The 27,817-nt window shown below is 41.1% G+C and overlaps 1 protein-coding gene across 1 annotated transcript in view; it reads right to left on the bottom strand.

The window, feature by feature from the left end:
- Positions 1–27,817, bottom strand: part of afg2a (AAA ATPase AFG2A) — a 112,804-nt gene that overhangs the window by 58,082 nt on the left and 26,905 nt on the right. The window contains exons 12-15 of the mRNA XM_085285432.1: positions 21,605–21,814; positions 18,089–18,142; positions 17,707–17,786; positions 14,771–14,897 (exon numbers count right to left, since the gene is read on the bottom strand). Coding sequence (XP_085141558.1) covers positions 14,771–14,897; positions 17,707–17,786; positions 18,089–18,142; positions 21,605–21,814 — 471 coding nt within the window. The remainder of the gene's footprint in view (positions 1–14,770; positions 14,898–17,706; positions 17,787–18,088; positions 18,143–21,604; positions 21,815–27,817) is intronic.

Below are 27,817 nucleotides of genomic sequence, written 5' to 3'. Positions count from 1 at the left end.
TGTGGAAATGGTACAGGGGTCAGTACTCAACAAACGTCATAAACGTAAAAAGTGAGACGTAAATGTAAGCTCTTATTTTGTAATCTGCAGGTTAAAGGTTTTGGCCAAATTAAAAGAAAAAAAAAAGCTGCCTTCTGCGTATCTGCCTGGCTGTATTTCAACATATTTGAAAGTGAAAAACACTAAATGATACAGCCCCAAAGTAAGCATTAGTTATCACTGGACTATGAAGAGCTACACTCGCATCTCATTAGTATGCATAAAATAATACATGGGAAAAGAAAAAAGGAAAAACAGCAGCCTTGGCTGCTGATGTCATTGGATTCTCAAGTGTTTTTCTGTCTCTCAAAAAGAGGAAAACTGACACAAGAAATATGTTGTGCTGTGCTATCCTGTTTTGTACATTTCCTGAAATCCAAGGTGTAGGGTACAGGAAAAATCCAGTTCGAGAGAGAAGGTCAGCCTTCAGCATTTGAGGTCTGGAAAAACCATTAGTTGGAATGGAAGGAAAAAGATGAGGTCTAAGTTATTTCCTCTCTTTTTCCCTTTTCTCTCCATCATTTGAGAAAAAAATGGGGTGGGAGGGGTGCCTTACTCCCCTTTGAGTGTCATCGTGCTGAGAAGGAAGCCACGATAAGAGGATTCAGGACAAACTTGTATATTGTGACAGAACGGGGCAACTGAATGCTTGATATATAGGTTCTTGCTTTGCTGTCTTAGACGTCACAAAAAATGCCTAGTATCCTGAACATGTGAATGAATACCTAAGTAAAGGCTCATGTACGCTGGTTGTATAACAGCTTAAGGTGGAAAGTTCCCATGAGGTGTTAAATAATCACCTGTAAAACAATGAGAAGAATTGGAAACAGGAAGCTAAGCTTTATATAAATCTGGAGAAGGCACTGCATCACTTTGCCTTTTCAGTCAATAATAATGAAATATTTCAGGCTTTTCATGAGATTGCCAGGGAAATATATGAATGGATTTATTTGTATTATATTTTATTTGACACACTTGTCAAGTTTACGTGCAAAAGAACAAGACATATCTGCGTATCCTCATTTTACACACAAAAAAAGCACAATGACAAGTGCTCTCAGTCACTGCCAAACGAACACCATTATTCTGGAAGCATTTTGCAAATACTGGCCGCTGCCTTTTGTGGGCCCACTGTTCAGAACAACCCTGTGGCTTTCCTCAGGTGCTCAACATTTCCCTGCAGCTTTCCAAAGCAAGCGTATTGGTTAACCACCCAAACCACTCGAGCATAATGCAATCTCCAATTCACAACACACAAAATGTATTGGCAGCATTCCACTGAACCTAATCCAGGAAGTGGAAACATTTCTCCAAACAGACTCTTGTTGAAAACTTCTAATGAATGGTTTCTCATCTATTCTGAATGATGTAGAGTCTTAAAGATTTTTCCAAATTTCCTCAGTTTCTCTCTCTCGTTCTTTTTTTGTTTTTGTTTTCCTCATTCCAACCTACCAACAAGAGAGAGGGGAAGATGGACAGAGCTGCCTCTGTGCACAAGGACTTTCCAAACACAGAAGGCAGCTGTGCTGGAATGTGCAAGCTCTGAAATTATGGCCCTGGCCATTGCTAAAGAAAATAAAATTGATGCAACCTGTAGAGCATGCAGCTTTTAATTAGTGGCTTCCGTCTCCTAATTGGTTGCTCTCCGTTTCCCTCCGCCTTAATTCGGGATCGGACCAATTGACCATGCTGCATTTAGTTTGCTGTGTTTGTCTTGAGAGAAACCACACACTGTAATCAAGACACAAAATGAGCATTTTCAAGGGCAGCACAAGCAAGTGGGTGCAGAAAACAGTCAACCCCATTCCTTTTCAGTTTTCCCCGTCTTTAAAGAAATACGTTTGTATGGATTGTGAGACCAACTGGAGGAAAAGCCTCTGGATTATGTTGCGAATGTTAAGTCGTGCAAAAGGAAAAGGAAGAAAAAGCCCCAAACTACACTTAAATTCTTAGAGATCATAAAAAAGAAGAGAGATATTTTTATATTTTAAAACACCAACATGTAAAATGTCATTTGGAATCTTTATATACTTCTGTTTCATTATTATACAACTCTGTAAACTGTATGCAGCACATGCATGTACCCCACTGATGCTCCATTCATGTGGAAGCTGAGTCCTTATAATGGTTTCTGGAAAGTACATTAACTGAATGCAAAAGTTTACCCATTACCTAACAACTGAGTCATGTTTATTGCATGCAACAAAAGCTAACTGTGAGTAAAAACACACAGATCACAAAGCCAAAGCTTACTGTGGTATGTTTATTGCGGGGTATGTGGTCTTTAAATGGTTTTTGTATCAAAGCGTAGACGAGTAAACGCTCCCCATGTAGCTTTCCATTCAAGGTGTGTGGGTGAGTAATGAGACTCAAGTAAGCCAGAGCTGGACATCTTACTTTTGTCATATGTTGATTTGCTTGGCACGTCCGAGGTGGTAAAAATGGCTTAAAAGCATCATCGGCTAACACAGAAATGAGGCTATGGATGGCTGACTCCAAAATATTTTTGATTTGATAACACAAATGAAATCTTTTCCAAAACAACTACTGCTGGACTTTGAGTATACTGGAGAGATAAGCGTGGGACACAACCAGAAAAAAAAATAAAATAAATGAGGACACAGGAAAAGGAGATAAAAGCTGGGAAAAGAGCAACCGTTTGGCTGCTGACGGCTTACAGCCGAGCTTCAGGGAGCAATCATTTGAGGGTCAGGGACAGGTCTGGTTGCCTGGCACTAGTGGATTCACACTCGCGCGCACACACACACACACACACACACACTCCCTGTGTCATCCTCTCTCATCTTTACCATTTCCGCTAGCCAACAAACACATTTCCTTTTTACAGGGGAAACTTCAGGAAATTCAACTCTGCACAGAAAAGCTGTTTTCCACACAACAGTAATGAGAGCAGATTTGAAAAAATTTTTAAACTGAAAAATGAGTAAATGACATCAGAATTATTTAAATTACTTCTGTCACTTCTGGCATTTCCAGGCATTTATTACTTAACTGAGCGTGTCTGGTATGATTGTTTGCATGTATTTCCCCATGAGCTGGAATAGCTGCAAATTGCAACAAACACATAATTCTATTTCTGCAAAGCAAAGAAGCAAAGAGCTCTGTTAAACATCTGAGAGCAAAGATAATTCCAACATCTAGCGGTGAAATAAGACACTGACAGATGTAAGCAGTGCCTAATTTATGAGGGGCAAAAAATAAAGGAGGTTAAGGGAGGTGAATGGGGAGGGGGGTACACAACTGGATATGTAATAAAGGTGATAGCGATATGTGACACAAAGACGAAAGATATGGTGCTAAAGAATTCAAAGAAAGAGTTGAAGCTTCCTCCATTCTACTTTCTTTTTGTGACCAGTAGGTTTAATGGTCAAACATCCTTCTCTCTCTCTCTCTCTCTCTCTCTCTCCTGTCTGTTTACAATTACCGTACCGCGAATGAATCTTCCACGAATGACTGCTCAACTGGCAGCCCTTACTAGCCAGGAACAAGGGAGCTATTAGCAGAGGAACTGAGGAAGGAAGGAAGAGAGGAAAGCCAAAGGGAAGGCAGTCCAGCGCAGAGGCCCAGGGAGGGAGAGGATGAGAAGGGAAGGAGGGAGGCAGGGAGAGAACAAGGGGTAAGGCTTAAAGGACAGAGGGAGGGAGATGGGGAAGCAGTGCAGAGGGATCGGTGGTCTTTAACAGCAAAGAGGGGAAGGGCAATGGTGAAGGAGGGCTCATCTCCCTGAGGCTGTTCAACAGACGTAAAGATCCAAAACAAAGAGAAAGACGACGAGGAGGTGGAAGGGACTGCTGCATCCCTCTCATCCTAACCCACCCATCTTCCCCCCACCAGCAAGAAAAGGAGATGAAAGAGATTAGTTCTGGGGTCTGCCCTGAAGGGACAGTGGACAACCTCTGAAATCATTTCATTTCTCAGGCAACAGGATTTAGAATGGGACCTCCCCATGGCCCTTTGACACGAGAAATACATGAGAGCATTTTGTGGGTGGGACATTCTCTCAACCTGCTCCACCCGCAGTTCGACCCAAGTCAAGGGTTTTTTGGGCCTAACAGTGCTTCTGGGGACATCCTGACAGTCATAATTTACTTTGACTTCAGAAATGACAAGGTGGGAAAAGAAAGCACTGTTACCCTTTTTTGGAACACCTTCTGTCTCCCCCCTCTCGTCCCCTCTCTCACACACGCACACACACAACAAGGTGCAATCCCAAACCTAAGATACAGCCAGCCTTTCACACGGTCATTCATCAAACAGAGCTGGTGAAAGAGGAAATGAGGTGACACCCTGCCATCATCCTCTTTCCGATGCATCTGCCAAGTCCTTGCAGCAGGAACACAAGGCCTCAAAGCCCTCAGACATTTTTTGTCTCACTTTATTACTGTCTCTGTACCTGACGTCATGGACCAGACATATTGCAGCAATTATAAAACAGAAAAAAAAAACTATACTTACAATTAGAAACGGATTTATTTCCAGTTTGCAAAAGACACAGGCCACTCTTCTCCTCACTTAATGTTACATATTGAAAAGCACAATGCAAAGACAATAGATAAAAGTCACAAGCCACAGAGATAAGTGGTTTAAATCTTTCAAAACAAAAAAAGGATACTGTTGCAACACTGCTTATGTTTAAGTCAACTGGTGTTCAAAGTAATAATAATGGATTGCATTTATATAGCGCTTTTTGGGGCCCTCAAAGCGCTGTGCAATTCCACTATTCATTCACTCTTACATTCATACACTGGTGGAGGCAGCTACAGTTGTAGCCACAGCTGCCCTGGGGCAGAGTGACAGAAGCGAGGCTGCCATATCGCGCCATCGGCCCCTCTGACACTTCACCAATCGCCTACTGGTGATGGGTAGGTGAAGTGTCTTCCCAAGGACACAACGACCGAGACGGGGCTCGAACCGGCAACCTTCCGGTTACAAGACGAACCGCCAACTCTTTGAGCCACGATCGGCCTGACCAATGAAAGCTCAATCAGCACCTATAGAGCCAAACAAAACATAATGTTGTAATCCTAATATTAGCTAATTATGTCCAACACGAAAAAGAGAAGCTGTTGAGACCGTAAACCATCAAAAAGCAACCGCAAGCTAGACTAATACTAATATATTGTGGCTGCAGTATAAGGAAACACAACTCCTGCTCTGACAGCCAAATGGTCATCCTCACAGAAAGGTCTGATGGGACTGATTCCATTTCATCTACAATGGGGTAACCTAATCCCGATGAAGATGACTGAACCCGACAGAGGATATACATTGGGATACCATTACTCCGTTGGCCTCTCCAGTGCGCCTCTGAAATGACTGCACTAAATAATAGTCCGTTTGTTTAGCCATTCTCCTAAACAAGGCATTGGACCTGTTGAGGTGAAAGGGAAAAGAAAAGAGAGCACAAATCTGCTTTTTATCACAGGAAACCCAGGGTAGCTCCCTTAACCAAACCCCCACCTCCTCCAATCTTACACCTTATCCACTTGTAAGCGTCTCTTAATGTGGTGTTGGGATCCCCGGAGCAGAGAGCCAGGCTCAGGGGGCTTCAGCAGGGGATATTTGAAACATACAAAGAGGGTATTATTTGTTGCAACCCCCTGTTGGCCCCCTACCAGCTCCTATTTTGTATGTGGGTCTGACTGTATCCTGATGGTGGTGAATGATGACTCCTTCTTACTCCATGTTTCTTACACACGCTAGAACAAGATCAAGTAGGCTCGCCAACTTTCCAGATGGATCTATATATATATATATATATATATATATCTATATATCTATATATATCTCTATATCTCTATCTCTCTCTCTCTCTCTCTCTCTCTCTATCTATATATATATATATATGTATTATTGACATACTTACATATATATTGGTCTCTATATACTTTATACTTTTTTTAAATGAGATGCTTTTTACATTTAATTTTAATGCCTAAACAATGACTGTGGTGTATCTATGTGTATCATACTGTTGTCAGCATATTCTATTTCATGTTTCCCCAAAAAACTTCCCATAAACTTCAGTGTTTTCCTGCTGAATATTTTATTGGTGTGTGGGTGCGAGTGCCTTCTTGCAGGCAGCCTTGAAAAATGATAAACGATCCAGGAAGGCTTCCTCGAATATACATTACGCCTACTATGGTTATCAGATGCCAAAAAAGTAAGATTTTACAATTCTCTAAAGCCTTCACAGTGACAGTCGTCCTGTTTTTTGTTACAGGCAACACAGGATGCGCTTCATATCGCTGTAAGCTACCAAGCCCTGTGTGATAGCATGCATTTGCTCTGTCATGGCGAATGACACTGCATTTTTAGTCAAAGCTCTCACTGTTGGCATACCACGCTGTGCCGAGAAACTGGCCCCATTCGAAGGGACTGTTTTAGATTAGTTTATTTGTCACTCAGAATTTAGCCTGGAAACACAACATAGCTTATCTTATTGCATTTAAACTAAGCTAACGTAATATGAACCTATGCATTTGGATTAGTCGGCATAACAAAAACTCAAGTAAATTTGAATCCTTGCTGAAATCACGTAGATGATGTTAGTTTGATATCTTTAAAAACATAAACAAACAAATAAATAATAAATTAATGTTAGGATGGAGCCAGATTCAATAAATGAGTGATTCTCATTCGTTTTGTTCCTTGTAGCTGACACTTGTCCAACCAGCTTGACAGAAAAATGTAGGCAGAGATTCCTTCAAAACAAATTTACTGGACAAAAAGTCTTGCGAACAAGATTCTTTCATGGTGAGTGTCCCCTTTAAATGTTGCATAAAAATTGTGAGTTTGTTTTTTCTTTTCTTAGTTTTCTTTAAGCCATCCAATCGAAGGAATTTTTTGTAATTAAAGCTGAACCACTTGTTGGTTAAAACACCAACATTCCATGGTTCCAGTTTAAATTTTCATTTTTCATAAACTACTCCTTTTATGTGGGTGCTGCAGCCTGCTGGGAACATCGACTCTTTCACTCTCATCAGAGCTGTAAAGTCACTCGTCAGAGGTTTTTAAAACTTATACAGCCGACTCATTGGCAGGAATGCAATTACAAAAAAACAAAGCACCTTAGCTAAGTTCTCAACTGAAAGATTTACCTGTTGCCTGATAGCAAAACAACAAGTCACAGCTGCACTGCAAGACAATCAGCCACAACAAAAAAAGAGCATCCCTCTGACTGATCCAACCTTGCACACCGACAACTGGTTTCATAAATGTTTGCGATGTTTATCAGACACAAATAGCAGAACCTGAAAACAAACATTTACACAAGGACACGCTAGTTACTGACGGACTTGAAAGTGGCCCTTAATTGTGCGCTTATAAAGCTCACGGGTGAAGAAGAACACGGATAAACCCTTCTCTCGTGGTGTAAATTCTACAGGAAAAACAGAAAACGAACAAATGAATTACTGCACAAGACAGAAATACTAAACTGCGAAAGAGGAAAAAAAATATGCAAGCTCTTCAGCAGTGCAGCAGGAGAGGGGTTAGGAGTAGCGTTTATGAGAATAAACGAGATTTCCTGAACTGAGAGCATTCCAAGGGCGCCGGTGGTCTCGGCTTGCCAAAAGGCAAGACGACACATGCTGGAGATGTCTGCCAGGTAGCAGAGCACAAAGAGCCCTCATTTCCTCCCTACCCCTCCCTTACTCCCTCCTTTCCACCCCACGCACACCTCCCTCTCCCATCCTCATGTCTCTTTTGCTTTTGCTCAATGCTAACTGCAGGAAGAATATTTAAAAACACACACAAACCGAGATGTGTTGGATAAAAGCAATACCACAAAAAACAAGCAATGTCTCACTAAATATTTGAATTTTATGTTTGTAAGTGTGTGAATATGAGAAATATGTTGCCTTTTACCAGAAAATAAATTTTCTTTGCAGAAAACTTGCGTCTAGGCTTGGATAACCAAATTGTGGCCCTGCAGGATTTTTTCTATGTCTGGTTGGACTGGAGGCTTTTTTGTGATGATATTCTTGGATGCACACATGTGTAAGCTGACACTAATACAGCCCTTGAAGTTTGATACTTGCCTGGGGATCCTGCTCCCCCAGTGCCCAAACACACAAACACACACACACGCAGCTTCCCAGAGCTCATCCATGCCTCGGTGGTATCTCATTTCTTGTTTGCAAAGACATACTCGCACACTTTATTTTGCAGGTTAGCAGTTTTACTAACCTGCAGGTCAAAACTCTCACTCTGCATTCTCATTACCAAATCTTGGAAACGTTACCGGGACAGGAAAGAGCGATTCTCAAACAGCGAATCATACCAAAAAATAGAATAAGTGGTAAATGCAACAAAAAAACCCTTATCTCTACATGAAAACAGCATTTTGAAGCACAGCTATCAACAGCTCAGCTCGGCTTCAGTAGGACACTGAACTGTGGCAGCAGGGCTCTATTCAGAACTGTGCAGTCAGGAAAAAACAGTGAATAAGCTCTAATCCTTTAAGACAGCACCAATAGAGATTCCATCATGCTTGGCTCGTCACGAGAGGAGAGCAAAGCTTGGGAGATGATAACGTCAGGCCAACACAAAATAAAATATGGCCTGTTTTGACTGCCTGGCTTATAGTCGGTCTTTTAGCTAAGGGTAGTTTCCTGTTGAGTGGAGGCATGGCTCAGGTGGAGGTTTCTACTAAAGAAAAGGCAAAACAAAAGGTATTCACAGAGAGAAACTGAGGATCCTCCGATGCCCTGTTGTGAGGCCACATAACAAAGACTGAAATGTTTTGAGTGTTCAAGAGAGGCTTTCGATACTTAAGTGAAGAAAGCCTTAATGTACAGTCTTTATGGAAGAAAGAATTAAGAGGTATTCATAAGAGCCAACACAGAGAAGCAAAAGCACAGCATGGTTCAGACGTATGCATTTCAAAAGCTTTTCATTAGGTTACTTCACCTTTGAGTCAGATTAGCCATGAAAAAATCAAAAATAACCAGTTAAATAATTCATTTGACTGAGAGAAAAATATAATAATTCACAACAATTTGGATTTCAGATGCTGCTGATATGTTTTAAGGTAAAAAAGTTCCCTTAAAAAGGAAAACGGGCTAACAACAGAGCAAAATTGGCCTAAGGAAGCCTGTGATACCTTTAGAATCTCTGGTAAAAGAAGACATTTTCAACTGCTTCCTTATTTCCCAAAAGGTCGCCATAACGGACGGATCTGCATATTTGATTTGGCACAAATTTTATACCAGATGCCTTCCTGATGATTTCTCTGGGCTTGGAAACCACACTGAGCGCAGTGACCCCCTGAGCCCGGGTTTTGTGTCTCCTTCCTGAATTGAAACCAGGACTCTTTTATGTGCAAGGCAACCATTCAAAAGCTCCAGTATAGTTACTAAATGTACCTTGAGGTGGGTTTCCATGATTAATATGGAATTTGGCCATTCACACTTAACTGGCAGTCTAAAAATGATCAAGGGAAATATAAACATTTACGGTTTCTAGATTCGCAGAGACGATGATTTGCAGTCGGCATATCTACCACTGTCACGAATGCAGATTGCAGTTATTATTAGATAACTTATTTGATGCTTTTTCATTTCATGAGGTGGGAGATTCTACCATTTTGGTTCGCTAAACAGGTGATAACAAAAGCATAAACCAGCACAATGACCTGCACAGATGAATGGAAAGCCACAACAGACACAGAAGCACTGAATGCAGCAGAGAGGAGGAGAGGGGAGGAAAAAAAAAATCAAAGCTACACTTAACTAATGCCTGAATATTTAACAAGTGGCCCACTAATTACAGTCTGGTGGAATTCATCTGTGATTACAATTAGCAACATCCAGACTGGCTGGGAAAACACTGGCAGATGTTCAGGCTGCTCGAACTGGCGTGATGTCAAGTGTTTACTTTGTATGACTCCTGCTAAAGCCCGGTAGGCCACAGAACGGCTTAATGAATGGACTTTGATCAACATGCTCCATATACTTGGTCAAACCTAGGGCCAGGTGCACTGATATACACATGAAATGAGAATATACTTTTTCTTTTGATCTGATTACAAAATACAAATGTTTAACTTTGTGGATCTTGGATTAGAAAGGACCACAGATTCTACAAAAACATAGCTACAATTATGAATGAATAAAAAGTTACACATTTATAAGGTCAGTTACGGTACTACAAGAGCACAGAGATTCATGTGTCCTCATGTTTCCAGTGCCAGACATCATGTGGTATGACTTTTTGGACCAAATCAAAAAACTCTAGGCATAGCAGTTACATTAATTTATAGAGACAACAGTGCACAAAGCATCATCATTACATGCTTTTAAATAATATAACAAGTACACTACTCCTTCCACCCTAAGCTCATTTTTATGTGCCAAAATGTATTCTGTGTCACATAAAACATGTGACTGTTACCAGCCACAGAAGGAATTTACTTTATAACATTAAAGGCTTCTTACACGATCCTTTAAGCACCAAAGGCGTTTTAACACTTTTGAACATTTTCATTTCTTTACTTTAAAGTAGGATCGACAAGTTTTGAAAAGAATTGTCAAGAATCTTGGCCCGTGTCAGTTTTGGCCCCATCTCCTGTTCAGAAGCTACACTACAGCACAGAAGACTTTGAGAAGGAGGAGTCCGTAAACATGAGAGGGCAGAAAATCGAATACATAACGGTTAGTGACTAAAACACACTGTGATCTGGTGGGAAACAGGTTTCAAACGCTGGAAAATGTCAACAACAAAAAGGCTCGATGACAAATGGATGCCACTGGGACGCTGTGTACTCTACTTGTGACTCAACGGATCATTTTTGAGTCATAAATAATCTTTGGGTTTTTGTAAAATAGAAAGAGGAATCTGGTGTAGGTGGAAATTTGTAAGTTGCTGGGTGCACCAACACAATACTTATAAAATATAAATATTAAAAACACTCTCATGTCTAATAATAGCAGAAAGTGTTGACTTGTTGAAGGATAAACTCACCCACTGTAATTTCCCCTACAGTACTGAACAGCAACGTAGACATGCTGCCCTTTCAATTCTAATTCTGCTGCCTCTGTTTTGTTGTGGCCCCTTGTTCAGATAAGAGCCCAGTTGGTAACTTCTGGTCACAAACAAAGACCCATCTGCTAGCAATCTTCTCCACTGTAAGTAGCCCTGCCTCCTGATAGCATGGATAAAGCCTAGCACACATTAGGGCAAACAAATGGGCTTTTCAGTGAAACAACAGACCAACACTATCTTTCTGAGACAAAAGTAACCCATGGGTTCACAGCAAAGACAAACTGTAATGGGGAAAAAAAACTATCAAAGCATCATTTTACCGACTAGAAAAGGGGCTTCTGGTTTGTGAGTGTGTGTTTGTGTGTACAATAAACAAGATGGACAGCTGCTCGACAAACAGAGTGACAGGGGGTTCTTCCTACTAGATCAGCCTGGATAAATATTCCTGGTGGTGCTAATCAATCACCACAGCTCAGTCATAGTGGGTCAGAGGTGGGCCTGGGTGATTGGCGCAATACAAAGGAAAGAGGAAGTGGGAGAGTTTTTTTTTCTTCTTAAGCTGGAGGGGGCAACGGGGGTAGGATGGTGGTGTTTGGTGACACGTCATCATGACTGCTTTATGACATTTCTTACACAGACCCTTTTCGTGCATGTTTGGGACAAGAACAGGCTGTCCCCGTTTGTATGTTTTTTTGACAAGGTAATAATGCACATTCACTTTATTCATGCTGGGTGCTTGGGGGCATGTGGTTAGATATCTACGGAGTTAAGCATCAGGTTACGGTATAAGATTTCTGAAGGGTTTATGATTGCAGTGTACCTATGGCACATATTTAACACAGAAACATAAATCCACTGTTAGGCTTGAGAATCAAATCAACTGCAGGCATCTACAGTTTAACTCCTAATAGTGTGTAAGAAACTGTATGCAAATATTAAGATAATCTGTTGTTTTATGATGAAGAAATGCAACACATACATGACAGTTTACTGAAAGAAAACAATGGAAAATCTAAATCTAAATATAGTAATCAATAAATTGGTCTTTGGTTAGGTAATTTCATAAGTAGCAGTAAGTAAGGCTGATTTAAACGTGTTAATGTCAACATATTTCTATACTAACCTCCTAGGACCTGGCATCCACATATGTGGACATCACATTTTGGGTTATTTAGACCAAAATACTCAAACACCCACTTACCAGGACATTATACTGCTTCTGTTCTATCTAAATTTAAACAAATGTTCTCATATGTGGAGCTCATTTTTCTTAGAAACAAAAATTAGGTAAAAAAAAAATAAAAAAATAAAAATATCTGGTAATTCTTTGTTTTTCATTCTTCAGGTCAAATATCCCAATCAGCTCAAATATCAAAGAGAAATAAAAAATGCATGCCGTGGAAGAGTTCGGGTCTTAGGAGGTTAATTTAAGTGAAATCATAAATCGTGGATCATTACAATCAGGTGTAAACTTACATTTTGTTTGACAACATGCTTTGATTATGCCATCATGACATGATATGCTAGAATCCTGCGTCCCATTTGCCTCGGAGCTCGGAGGGACATCACTCCCAAGTAAGGAAAAAGCAAAGAAAATCAGGATTTATTTTACTCCTTAGCAAAGTAAATCCATCCATTTGTGCATCTCAGAGCATCACTCTAAGAGCATTTTTAAGGAAAGAAATGACAATTTCATTTTTCCCAAAAGAGCTGATAAGAACCATGTGGGAATCTATATTTAAATGATTATATTTTTGCTAAACTGCCTCCTCAATATACACTTACCAAAGATGTGTTGCAGGTCTTTAACTGACTAAATGAAAAACATTATTTACACAGACATTAAATGGAGAGCACTAAAACAACCGGATAAAAAAACTAAAACCTAAAATGTTGTGTAGGAGCTGTTGAGAGATGGACAACAGCCCTGCTCCTTTCGAGCTAAAATAAACACCACTTTCCCCACTCTCTTTCTCTCGCCATCCCACTCAATCTGTCCGTCAAACAGCTGAGGCCCCCAGGAGGCCTCCACTGCACCTCTAACAGCCCACAATAACTTCATTGACACCAAGGCGTCCCATTAATCTTCATTTGTCCTATCATATCCTGCCATTGGCATGGAAATGTCTGCCCATCTCCGGCTTGAAGTGACAGACAGCGCCGGTGGTGGCGAATGAGCGGTAAAGAAGGGTAGGGTGTTAAAAAAGTAAGGGGTGAATGTGGGGTGCCTGTCTGTCCATTTGGCAGCTTCCGTTCCTCATTCAGATGACTTGAACCTATGAAAACACACACGTTACACATGCAAGCACGCACACACACTGTGTCGGGGGATACTGCCAGCAGGAGGTAATCTGATTTCTCAGCTGCACGGGGGACCACTTCCTGAGAGGGAGGCCAGCTTGTACAAGGACACCTGGGGTTTCCCATCTGTGCACCCAGGGGCTTGATTCCCCCCCCCCCTTTTTTTTTTAAATCTTTCTTTCTTTTAGACACACACATACACACTCTCACAGTTCTATGCTTAGTATGTTTCTTTAGCAGTGATACCACTAAAAAGCGTCTGAATTGAGACTGCAATCAGTTGTTGCTGAAATTTATTTTGGTTTTACCATCACCATAGTGATGGATCAATTTTCCACAAGTGGGCTGTTTGAGCAGCATGTTATCAAAAAGTCCTTACCAGTTTATAACAACTAATCAATATATAAAAAAGTGTATTGATCTGTTGATCCGTTGCTGGTTGGAGGAACAACAGCTTTATGTAATTTTCTTCCTGTTTACTTAATTCAGCAATATTTTAATGCTTGCCATGTTAAATTAGGACGTGATACCGTCTTTTAAAATGTGTAACATCAAAGTATTTTTTAAACTCAATATCGGAGGACACCCTACCGCAAAAAAAGCAGAAGAAAAACTGAGAAAGGGCTGCCTGTGCAGAAGCTTACAGAGCACGGCGACATTCTCCTTTCCTGTGTCCTTCTTGACAAGGCACAGGCTCAGTCTTTGATCAGCACTCAGGAAATTTCATTAAAACAGAGATGGGTGGATACCAAACACAGGTTTTGTGGAGAAAAGAGAAAGGAGGAGATAAAAACAGAGGGAGGCTAAGGGAGAAAAGACGGGAGTATGATCTTCAAATTGTCAAGGAGAGGAAGTAGAAATGACAATGAGACAAATGTTTGACCTTTACTGAGTTTTAAATGAAGCAAATTAAACGTAAAGGTAAAGTGGTTGTAGATGTTTAGCGGCTTGGCTTGAGCTCCCAATCACTAATGCTCCCAATCCCCGGAGGCTAAAATGAAACGAAGAATTTATTATATTTGATGACCTCATCATATTACAGCCTAATTTCTAATCAGATATGTGAATTGGTTTGGGTCAGAAAGAGGACAAAAAAAAATGCTTTGGCAGCAGTTATTCCACTAAAGTAAACTAAAAGGGTAGAAGCATGAAGGTAGATTGAGTTACTTAGAACAATTTATTATGGATGCAACTGAAACCATATAAAGTGCACCACGACGTACTAATGGCATCAGCATCCGAAGAGCAAGTCACAGAAGACGGAGCGGGGCAAGCGGCCTTTAACCTTATCAATCACGTACAACAAAGTAAGGGAGGGAGAGGAGTAGACAAGGGAGACAAACTAAACATCTCCTCAAGCTTATCAATCATGGACCAAAGAGGAGGATGGAGAGATGAAGACAGAGAGCCGGCGTCTGTTTACCTTATCGATCATGTCAGGCCGGTTGGTGGCAGCCAGAACGGTGACGTCTCTGAGCTGCTCGATGCCGTCCATCTCTGTCAGGAGCTGAGCCAGGACCCGGTCCCCCACACCACTGGAACCAGAGGAGCTGAAGGCATGGAGAAGCACAGAAGATAGATGAGCGAAAGAAGATGGAAAAGAGAGAAGAAAGCGATGTGTGGCTGGATGATTAAATGGATAACGGAGACAGGAAAGGACGTATATAAATTACCTCGAATCGGGTGAAAAACTTAATTATTGAATTACTGAGTGTTAAGTAAGTACAGCTAAATGATGGATGGGAAGGGAGGAAGAACACCATGACCTGTAAAGGTATGAACGTGGAAAGGAGGAAATGCACAGAAAAGAAATACTCGGAGCAATGAGAGTAAAGGATAAGGGATAATGAAGTTACATGCATGATGGATGAATGGGAAGATAAATGATCCAGATATGTAGAAGAATTCATCCTTTTTCTCTCAGGAGTGCGGTACAACACATGCTGAAAAACTTTATCATCCATCACAATATTTACAATTCTACATAATCAGGAAAATTTGCCAGTTCTTGAGTACTTGAAGGGAACATTTGACATTCGGCAAGCAGACACTTTCATTAGCACAATACTTCTTTCAAAAAAACTGGCAGCAAAAGCGAGCTCTCTTGCCAATGACGTATTAAACTGAACTCAAAACAAGGCAGCAGAAAACAGGCAATCCCTCTATAATAAAGCAGCTCTTCTTTGGTTGTTAAATACGTCCCTTTGTTTGGACTTGTGAATATCTTGCCTCACCTGAAGTCAATGTGATGAAGAAGCGAAAGCCGATCTATGCAAATATTTCATGTAATTCAAAGGTAAACCAAAGTATTGAGATGCTCTACTGAAAATGAGTCAGAGAAGGGTAAAAGAAGGAAAGACAGGCTGTTCCCTTTCACCTAAATGGAGCAAAATTTAAAGATTGAGCAGCTTCCAAATGTTAAAGGGGTCAGTGAATGAGTAAGGTCAGCCATCTGAGGCTACCTGAACATCCAGGAACAGTTTTTACCAAACAAAACTTTATACATTGCAGTGACGGACCACTTCGTCCATTGCAACAGTGGGACAGAAGAACTGCATAATAGCAAATCGACAGCTGTATCGTAAAAAACAAAAAAAGCTCATCGTTGCATTAGTCACTGCATAACAAGGTGGTTATTTTCCATAACACAGTACAGACAGCTATCCCTCCAAGCTCAAACACACACACACAGTCTCTGTTGACAGGGCCAGCGGAAGTGCCAGACGTCATTAGCACAGACAAGGCTGCAGAGGAACACAAAAGAGCTCTGTCACTGAGATATGAAGGGAGACAGAAAAGGGGGTGGGGGGAAGGGGGAGAGACAAAGTTTGGGCGAGGGGAGATGCCAAGGAAGCTGCAATGAATTGGGATGGCAGCTTGAAGAGAAAAGTAGCAAAGGCGCAAGATGAGAAAAGTTATCATGGGAAAATAAACAGAAAAAAGTCATGAGGAGGAGAAAAAGAGAAACTGAACAAAAAACAAGCTGAGGATGGGACGATAAAAACAAAACAGAGAAAAAAAAAGGAAAACAGAAATAAAAAGGAAAGCATTAAAAGGTGCTATTATGTGGAAAAAAACTTATCAGAAGTAAAACCAATCACTCTCTGCTTCTCAAATTTGGCCTCTGTTTCCGTCTTTCTTCAATTTTCTTCATTTCATTTCACCAGTTTAGACTCGTGGCAGGTAGGCTGACAGATTTACAGGTGTTTGTCCTGCCTCGAAAAGAAAAACGCAATCTCTCACACACGCACGGGCTCACAATCCGGCAGAGACTGTCTGGTTGTGTCAACAGTTTTAAATTCTTGCCGGCATGCGCGAGGCACTTCATTGATTAAACATGGTAGGAAGTGAACACCAATAAATAACCTTTACAGATCAGCGCTAAGTGCATTTTTAAAACAGTGAGTGGGCTCAAGGCACACATCCAGGCAAACGTCGATCGTTGCCACCTCACAGTTGGTTCTCGTTGAGATCAATCACAAAATTGGACATGGAGATAATGAGAAAGCCAGGCTCAATCATATCGTAAGAGCCAAAATGCTCGTCAGTCCCGCTGGCAAATGGATGAATCAAAGTTGCAATAGTATATCCTGTATGCTGATTGCAGCGCAAGAGCCAAGACTGCAGTATAAGTCACAAGCTCTAAAGCTCAGCCTAGTGAAAGGCCTAGCTTATCAAGTCTAAGACTAAGGTCAAGGGAATATAAGATGTTAAAAATTCAACATCTCATGAGCGGAAGCCCGTTAACAAAAGTACAGTTATCAAAATATGTTTTGTCTTAGAAGCAGAATGTGATGCTTTGACAAAGGGCCCACTCACAAAGGTTACAAAGACTGCCCATTGGCCTTTCTCTGCTCCTTCCTACAACTTAGTTTCATCGGTTGGTTTAACCAGGAAGCTTGCTGCATATTTGGCCTTCCCCATCTGCTGTGGAAGGGCACAATGAAGTGTTTGTGCGCCTCCGGCCTGTGTCCTCTGTCCGCCCCCCCTCCTTCCCCCTCGTCCTCTTTCCTTTAAGCCACAGATGTTCCCAGTGCCATCCCACTAAAGCTCCTCCAGACAAGACTGTGTTCTGTGTTCACCGGGAGTGAAAAGCCGCAGAAGTTTGAGGAGACACGACGAGAACTGAGTGGCTGGCTTGGATAGTGCAGTCATGCAGACTTCCTGGGATGTTTGCACTAACCCTCATATGAATTAACTGTGAGATCTGCGGGGGGTCAAAGATTAAGGCTGGTGAACTAAAGCCGACCACAGTGATGATTGTGCATCATCATGACTGGACAAGGAATGAACAGAGCAGAGGAGGAAAGGGGGGGGGGGATTATTATGTACGAAGACTATGAAAAGAACATACTGTACCTTCCTCTTTCACTTGCGAGAGCATCAATCTCGTCAAAGAAGACGATGGAGGGAGCGACGGCCCTCGCCTTCCGAAACACCTGCGAGCAGCGTCAGCAACAATAGAAAAGAGGAAAATAGGACAAATGTTTAACCGGACTTGTGAATCACTCCCAACCAGAAGTGCGCACAAACATACAGAGGAAATACAACACTCATTAATGCCATGAATTACATCTCAGGTCATCCTTTCATTGCGTAAACAACCAAAAATATCCAGAGCATGGACGGAGGAAATAAAGAGGCCAGGAAATCAACTCAGTTTGCATAACTTTCTGCTTACACAACTTATATATATACGTATATGTAAATGATAAAAAACAAGGATGTTAAATGCACATACCTCTCTCACAGCTCGTTCAGACTCCCCAACATATTTACTCAGTAATTCTGGGCCCTGAAAGAAAAGTTTAAAGCGATTTAAAGTTATTCAAGCTAGTCTAAAACGTGACATATTTACAACCTGAAATGCTAAATTATATTAACTAATACTCAAAACACTTTGATGTGGGTTTTATTCTGTCCAGAAAGAATTCATTTGCCTTAATTACTAGCACCTTTATGACTAATCATTCCTTTTTTATCCTGAAGCTTCATCTGGAGGCAGTCCTGTTAGCATAGCTGTTTAAACTGTGACCACACAGCAGCTGCTTCTTTGTCACATCTTTTGCAGGCTACAAAGAGCCCGGTGAAAAACAAACAATGATAATACAGCGTAAGAATGTTACAGATTACAGCAGTGCGTGCACGTGTGTGTGAGTGCGTACCTCCACAGTACTCTTTCGATGTTTACTGGACATTGTGTACTGCTTTATGCAACACCTGTGGTTCACTTGGCAAATAAACAGTACTGTTTGCTGCTGCGGCCTCCCTTGTTACTGTTAGTACAATAGTGCTACCAGTACCTACTATGAACGCCACGATAACTGTAGCTGGCATCACAACCTACCAAATTAAATCTCGGGCTCATTCTCACAGATAAAATTTAAGGTTTGTAACCAAAACCAAACACTGCATTGGCTCAGCCAGATCAAAACTGTGTGCAGGACAGCAGCCAAATTTGTCAAGGTTTTTACCCAGCCTTGCTGACAGTGATAAATGAGCATTTTATTTCCATTTAGTTGCAGTTTCTTCCAACTGGAAGACACTAATTCCTCCAGATACCACTGCTACTAAGACCACATCCACACTCTGCCGGTTATGTTTGAGAGGATACTTTTTTCCCCTCTTCATTTTTGGCCTCCTGTCAGCCTAAAACCAGAGATGTTTGAAAATGGTTTCTTGAGTTTTCCCTCACAGCTTGGACAGTTACATCTGGGTTTTTACAAGAAGCATGGAATATACTTAAGATATGTTTAAATGCTCTGCAGCAGCAAATCAACTAATACTGTACTAGGAAAGCATCTCACTGACGCGTTCAATGTCAGTATGCTATTGAAGAGCATCGATCAGAGAGACGTTTGGCATAACAAACAACCTGCTTGTTTAAATAGATAATTACTGGAAAGCATACGCTTGTTATTTCCTGACAAAATAGGAGGCGATTAAGCCATTTCCGGCAGTTCATTGTGGATGAGGGAATTGTGGACGCTAAAAAATGTACTCACTTCATTTAATTCTACTTAAACTGCTATTATGACTAATTTTACTCAAATTACTACAAAATAAACCTCCAGTTCTCTCTCTTCTTCTTAACTTCCTAGTCCTTTTCTCCCTCATATCTCCCTTGCTCAGAGCAGATAAACATCCACTCAAACCTCAGAAGAACTTCCTCCACTGCAATCCACCCTTTCAACGCCTCTGGGCTCACCGAGGAGACGACACTTAACTCCCAGCCCCTTTGTCTCCTGCAGTAAGTGAGGAGGTTGACTCATTAATCCCTGGTTCCTCACTCTCTGTTGTAGAGCCAAAGGGTGGACATGGTGAGTTTAAAACCATTGACAATGTAGAGATATGAGCAGTCTCCGTATGTGTGTGTTAGTGTGCACGTATGCATCTGTGGATTTGAGTGTATTTGAGTGGCTGCAGCGAGAGGAAACTAAAATTGACAAGATGATAATAGGGCTTTTCACACAGAGGAAACAGACTGAGCCTTAAAGTATCCACATTTAAATCTGGATAAAGTATCTATGTCAAAGCAACCGCTACTCTGGAAAAACCTGATAGTGTTATTTCAGATGGTGAGAGTGGCTTTCAGCAGGAGGGACAGGATGTTTTTACCCTTCTCACTGATTCTTTTTGTGACGACTTGAAACTTGCAGCACAAGATTATAATAAAACTCTTTAAAAAAAAAAAAAAGCAGTAACTTTGTATCAAATGCTAGAAATAGTCACCAGGACTAATGTGCGTGCACAGACATTAAACAACTCGTATTCCTCTGGATTATATTTGCTCCATTAAAATGCTATTGCACATTGAACCTGATTATTGTAATTAGGAAACAGCACGTTTTGTAATTTTCAGGGGGATATTTGTTTTTAGAGTAAGTGTAACAACATTTTTGGTTTCTACAGTGCTACCCTTTGTTTTTCACCAACTGCCATAAACGTTGTATCCTCGACCCCAACATCATGCCAAAAGGAGCACTGCCTTCCGTCGATCCCAGAGGTTTGCGACAGGATTTGATTCGGGTAAAGACGTTGCAGTTCACATCTAGATTTGCTCCTGGCTTAATGGTGCCACTTGAGAGCTTCTGTCTTGGCTTCTTGTCTTCATGGCAACATTCTTTAAAAATATTCACTGATAACAATTCAGCAAGCTGATCAATCAATCTCTGTCAACCGTGCTTGGAGGGCAGCGAGGCTAACGTGGCAGAGAAGATGGAGTGATGAATGAAAGAGGATAAACACGGGGTCAAAGGGCAAGCAAGGAAGCTCTGTGCAGAGGAAGCTGGCCCGCCAATCTGCCTTCAGGTCATTAGGGAAACATCACCACTGCTACTTCAACACAAATGATATCTCAGTGTTCATTTAACTCTTACATCTCACTGACAGACTAGAGATAAATGTCAGTTAAGTGGAGTTCCCATCTGCGTTTGTGGTTTCCTTTTAATGCAATTATCTGACAAATCATATGGCCCCGTGTGTGTTTAATGATACTAAGAGCCCATTTTACTAGTTTGTGCTCATTGTTTTGGTGATTGAAATTTTAGTATTTGCTTCTTGCATGTCACTTATTAGCTGGTATCTGTGTCTATGCAACGCACCAGTACAGTCTTTGGATGAAGGAGTGATCTACACATTAGCTAATAACTTAGCACTAACCTTCTTGTCTAAATAGGGCAACATCTACCTCCAAAAAACAAATATGATACGACTGATTGATTTCATTGTAGTAATTTCTTTTTTTTGTATACAATCTAGGCTAAAAACATGGAGTTGTGAAGCAGGTAACTTGGTGCAAACATCTTTAAATTTCAGTGAAGATGTGAAACACAACTGTTCAACACATGCACGTTAAAGGGAGGTAATTTCACTAAGTTCTTCCAGTTGGTTTCTGAGGGAATGACAATGCAACGTACATAAACACTGCTGTTACTGAGGTTCCGCTAAAAAGGCTTGGACTGGGAGTTGAGATTTACTCAACAAATCACCCATCATCTAACTAATGGCTGAGTCATATGCAGTGTTTTGGCAGAGCACTCAACCAAGAATATGATATGAACAGGCACATCTGTAAAACATTATTTGTTCATATTTATGTATGAAAGTTTGGAAAAAACAGCAAGCTTTGGCCCAGTGCCTTTTTTGATTTCAACTCATCATCCATTGCATAACAGAAAAGCAAAATTCTCTATTAAATCTCATCTAAAGAAAGATAGCAAAGGATTATTCTTAAGATTTCATGGAGGAAACTCACTTTAATAGCCAGAAAGTTGAGCCCACTTTCATTAGCCAGAGCCTTGGCAATCATGGTCTTCGAGCAGCCCGGAGGCCCATAGAGAAGAACGCCTTTAGGTGGCTGGATCCCCATGCGGGTGAAGGCCTCTGGGTGCTTCAGGGGCCACTCCACTGCCTGCTTCAGTTTTAGCTTCACTTCTTCCATCCCACCCACATCTGACCAGCGGACCTGGAACGAGGGAATGAAATAATACAATGTTTTTTGTTTTTTGGGGGGGAGGGGGTAAATAGTTACAAATGTAGTTTAATAATGCAGCTCTCTAACAAGTTACCGAAACCAAGGCATGTTCTCTTTATCCCAAATGACTTTCAAAATAAAATACCTCACACACTAATAACAAACCTTTTGTTATAAATGTTCAAGGAATGAAAAATAAATTCCATCCATCCATCCATTCGCTTCCACTTATCCTTTTCAGGGTCGCGGGGGGCACTGGAGCCTATCCCAGCTGTTATAGGGCGAGAGGCGGGGTACAGGGATAGGTTAATTGATTAATCCAAATTGCCACATAGGTGTGAATGCGGGAGTGAATGTGAGCGTGAATGGTTGTGTTAGCCCTGCGACAGACTGGCGACCTGTCCAGGGTGTACCCCGCCTCTCGCCCTACGACAGCTGGGATAGGCTGAAAAATAAATTCTTTAGTATAGGTAATACAACAAATATTTAGTGTTTCATCTTTAGACTGTTTTAAGCTTTCAGCTGTTATCATGTTGTGAAAGTACTCTTCTATCCCCTTGCATTTACGTCTCAATGATGGAATTGACAATGAGTCAAAATGACGATCTTTCAAGTTGAATTTTATTTTGGGAAAGAGGACCAAGTTGCAGGGAGGAGAAAAATTTGGTGAGTAAGGTACAGTAAGAGAAGATTCTATTGATGTGGCCAAAAAAACAACAACTTGTGTTTTCAATTTGTTGTACATGACAGCATGATGGCTTGCTTCTGTTCTGCTGAGTGTCCTCCCTCAGATACCCAGGATTGGGTAATGTGTTAGGAACAAAAAGATGTCATTTCGTGGACATACAAACATGTGTTTGTCTGCATGGCTCCTGGAAAGGCTAAAGTCCAACCTGGTGGCATCAGTTAGGCTGAAGCATAATGCCCCAGAGGTTTTCCATTGGCAAGCATGGTGGCAATTCTTTCATTCTCCAGGAACTGCCTGCATACTTTCACCACATGAGGTCAGGCATTGCCATGCACCAGTGCACCAGGAGGAACCCAGGACCCAGTGTACTAGTGTATCTGAAAATGGGCCCAAGGATTTCATGCGTTGTCTAGACTGTACAGCTCCGTGCGTTCCTCCATGGATATGCCTTCCCAGACCATCACTGACCCACCACCAAACTGGTCATGCTGATCAAGGCTACAGGCGGTATAATGTTCTCCACAGCCTCTCCAGACCCTTTTACGCCTGTCACATGTGCTCAAGGTGAAGGTGATCTGTGAAAAGCACGGGGCACTAGCGGTACACACACCTATTCTGGTATTTTATGGCAAATGCCATTTGCCACGATGCCAGGCTGTGAGCACAGCACCCTCTTGAGGACGTCAGGCTCTCAGGCCATCCTCACAAAGTTTGTTTCTGTTTCTTTTGTCTGTCATATTCACACCAGTGGGATCCAGGTATCCCCTCATGCTACCTCATAATACCATTGACTATTATATTGACTATATTAAAAAAAAAAAAAAAAAAAAAAGCTTTCAGAAAAGATGAGCAGGGAGAAAATATCAGTGGCCTCCAACTGTAAAACCATTCCTGTTGCGGAGACTGTCTCACTGTTGCCCCTCTAGTGCACCTGTTGCTAATTTCATTAACACCAAAGCAGCTGAAAGTGATTATAAACCCCCTTTGACACTGACCAGATCAACATCCAGAGGTTTAATTGACCTGATGCTAGACTCTGCATATAACACTTATCAGTGAACAGGCAATCGAAGAGAAGTTAAAGAAGAAAAAGAGGCAATCTTAGTATTAGCTGAAGCAGATTTAGAAGAGTCTGGAATCCAATCAAAATGTTGACTAAAACACCTCTGGTTCAATGCAATCAATCACCCAAACAATAACATGCAATCAAGCAAACTATATATGTATCTCACTGGCAGAGGACGAGAGTGCCCAAACTCTAATAAATGCTCACCATTAGTCCTTTATTCCAATATAAAGCTCAGACTCACATAATACACTCAAATACAAACACATCGCCAACAATAAGTGCAACAGACCAAATAAACTCTGATTGCACACTGATGTCACTGATGTTCTCATGTAACCCACAGGAAGACCTTTTTAACTTTCTGACCACACGAGTAAATCGCAAAGAATGTCAAGTTCTTCCAAACTGTTGACAGGGGTCTGGTGGAGAGGAGAGAAATATAAAAGCATATTTGGAAAGAGATGGAGGAACTGAGGGCTTGGATTGGGGAGACTCTGGACAGAGTGAACAACAACAGAGCGAGTCTGCCAACAGCTGTCTGTCTGACAGATGGAAGGAGGGAGGAAGGGAGGGAGAGGGTCCGGCAGTGAACAACCGGAGGAGATAAAGCAGATAAGGAGACAGCCTCATCCAAAAGCCTCTAAAGCCTTCCTGTCTCTTTCTTCGTTACCAATTCTTTCTTCCTTATGTTTCACCTCTTATGCTTCTTTCGGTCTGCATCTCCTCTCATTCTTTTTTTCCCCCATCTCCTTTTAGATCCACTTTCCCCCACTCATTCCTTCCTGTTTTACTTCTGTCTTTATCTATCGCACTGCTTTTCTGTCCTCCCACATTTGGATTTGTCTTATTACATTCACATGAACGAAAGAGAGAAACCTGTTTTTTTAGGAAGTCAAACAATGTGTCCATATGCAATGTAGTACAGCTGGATACTGTAAAATCTACACACAGTAGTTCAGAAATAGCTCCTCTGCTTCTAAGCTTATTTTGTGTACTGGTGACATAAGATGCTGTCACCAGCAGGGGCACCTTCAGATTGTTTTTCATAAGGGTGGCCATATGAGGATCACTAAAAATATTGGGGTGGCACACGCTGTGCCACCAACCTTCTGTCTGTGTGTGTAAAAAAAAAAAAATAACAAGTTAACCCTTTAAGACCTACCATAGAACCAAGTCCGCCAGAGCTTATATTATATTTTTACATGCTGTAGTGCCATTTCTGGGAGCATTTCAAGTTGCTATACATCAATACAACTGTTATAGCCCATATTTTAATAATATGTATGCATTAAGTCCATAGTAACTACATTAATTGCAAAACAGTGCAATAAACTACAAAAAAAATGAAAATCGTTTTTGGTTTTTTTGCATATATTTCTACCTGGAGAAATTTAGGAGGTTTATCCCTCAAAACTTAAAATACAAAAAAGTTGCAAAAAATAGTTTACAACAACAGGGAATTTATTTTGAGTGTCTTCATAGTTTTATTTTTAAGATACACCAATTTCTATATACTGCAGGAAAAACGAAAAACAATCCTATGATGCAAATTTGCAAAGAAAACAGCATGTGCATCAAAATAAACTATTTCCAGCAGTGCAATTCGAGTTCTAAGCATCCCAGCAACTATTCAGAAAAGCATAAAGTCAAACATGACTTTATGCTTTATATACGTTTTTGTTCCTGCAAGCGCCTTTTATGCAATTTTTGCAAAGCTTTATGTGGAAGGAAACTGTGACCTAGGACAAGCTGATGGCATAAGATGTAAGTACAACTCCTCCAGTTTCATATGCAAAAAAAAATAATTGCGCTAGCTTACGCAGTTCCGGTTCTACAGGGATTTAAAAATAGTTACGCAAAACAGAGCGTGCCCGCTCCGACCGGTTTTAAAGGGTTAATGTTTCAACTCATTGTAGGATGCCTTCTTCTCTTGTGCTCATGTTTATTAAAAATATTACCAACATAGGACAGTTTTGCCAGGAGGGGCCAGTGCCCCCCCGGCCCCTCCTTGGTGGCACCTCTGGCCCTACCAAACTTGTTTCTACATGTATTTTTCATTTGTACCTTTAGACTGACTGTTAAAATAAACAGACAGGCTCTAGTTAAACAGTTTTCAGTTCAAGTGCCACAGGTCTGAATTTCACAAATAATCTAAATGCAGAAAACACTCTGAATACTGAAAACTTTTAATTCTTTGAACTCAACAATGCGATGTGACATGTGAGAGTAAAATTCAACTGAAAGCCAGTGCAAAGTGCATTCAAAATGTTCCTTGATCCTGCACATAGAAATAAAAAGCCATAAAAGATTTAAACATGATCAAGCTCCTCCTCAAAGTTATTTTCTTCTGCATCTCTGGAGAGCTTCCATCACTACTAAACCACAAATTTGGGCAGGACCAGGGCAACTGTTGCTCATCACCAGCACTACTTGCCAGATTTAGTTCCCCAGAACTTCATCCACTTTCCCAAAATGAAATTCAAATTGAAGGGTCGAGGTTTGATACAGCGAAGGAGATCCAGTGCGTACTGCAGAGGCACAAATGTGAGTGGTTAGGATGGGGCTTACAGGGAGCAATCTTAAAGTAACAGCTGTGCTGGAAGTGCCGCGGTGCCACGCACGGAAACAAATTCCAACCAGATATGGCTTTTTATTCACATTAGGAGGCAGAAAACTCTATCCTCTCACCCCGTGATGTAGATATTGTTCGTCTCCACAACAAAACAAGGTTCCACTGAAATCTTCATTACTAAACACCAGTCATTCAAGCACCACCTGTTGAGCACCAGTCAAATTTTCTAAAAAAGAAGGTAACCTTGTTACTGTCAACAAGTGCAAAAGCTATTTACATCTACCTTCCTACCTTCTCTTCCCAGAGCTTTCTATTTTTTATATCTCTCCACTCATTCCTTTTTCCTCACTTGACCTTCTCACTATCACCCTCTCTCACTCTGCCTTAAATACATGCTCAAATCTCTTTCCCTTCCCCTCTTTTTTTCCTTTTTACTTCCTATTCTCTCCTCACAAGCTTGTCCCCCCTCACCCTCCCTACTGCCCTCCATCCAAAGGTAACACATCCCAGGCCACCGGCGCCGTCTCCGGGGAACAGAGCACCTAATGGAAACCTGGCGTCTGGCCACATACTGTAAATACCGAACAATTTATGGACAGCGCTAAGCGAGCGAGAGAGAGAGGGTAACGGATGGTTGGAGGGGAGGGAGGCGAGGAAAGGAAAAAGAGAGAAAACAGTGCTGCAGAGATGAGAAGATAAGCCGAAAGTAGGTAAGCAAAGCAAAATGCCCATTTGAAGCCCCAGAGAGTAATGAAATGAAATAAAAAGTGAGATAAGGTCATCTGTAAAACACGGGAGATTGAGGGAACAGGTGAGCATGATTAGAAAAAAAATGGAGGGAGACAAAAAAAAAGGAGGTTTTTGTGACATACATTACACAACATTTATAAAAGAAATAATTAGAAGGCAAAAAATGATAACTGAGCAGCTTTGTGCTGATACCGATGATATTTAAAGCGAATGACGTGAATTCTCCAACTACGTGCCTCGGCTTTTACTTTTTGCCAAGTTTTGCAGTGTTTATGCAGTCATTCAAACTGAAATAGTATCATTACTTTGTGATGTTTTGCAACTCCGAGAAATTATATTAGACAATAAGGGAACAATAAATCAGCTGGATATTACTTTTGGTGAAAAAAGGCAAAAAATTGCAGGGATGGTCCAAACATTTTTCCTGGCCTCATTGGCTGCATTTATTATTTACATGTATGAGTGCAGCATCGGGTCACAAGAGAAGAATGTTTTCTAGAACTTTGCAGTTTTCCTGGAAGTTTAGGTCCCTGAGAGTTTTCGATGATTACGCTGATGACACAGGTAGACACATATTAAAATTGGCTGGAGGTACAATGATTGAACATTTCCTTTTCAACTGCAAACAACGAACAGCTGCTAGGGTCAAATGCAGAGAAAAAGCATGTAAGCCTCCAAATTAGCAGCCACATCCACAGGCGTTTAATTACAAATCAATTATTCCCATGTTTCTATCAAAGAAGCAGATGTGCAACACAACTTTATGCACTCATCTTCCCCCCGTTTTTTGTTTTTTTTAAGTTGCCTCTGCAGACTCAATGGAGTCATTGTAAGAAATAACAATAAAAAGTCACATTAAGTGTAAGCTGCCTTTTGTCACGAATGAAGTGTTTGTGGAATTAGAAGGCAATGTTT

This window comes from Mchenga conophoros, linkage group LG2 (genome assembly GCF_057382185.1).
Source record: "Mchenga conophoros isolate Kocher_MC1m ecotype Shallow Benthic linkage group LG2, M_conophoros_male_GT1.1, whole genome shotgun sequence".
Classification (NCBI taxonomy): Eukaryota; Metazoa; Chordata; class Actinopteri; order Cichliformes; family Cichlidae; genus Mchenga; species Mchenga conophoros.
Note: the sequence above shows the minus strand (reverse complement) of the source record. Positions and strands in the feature narration are given on the sequence as shown.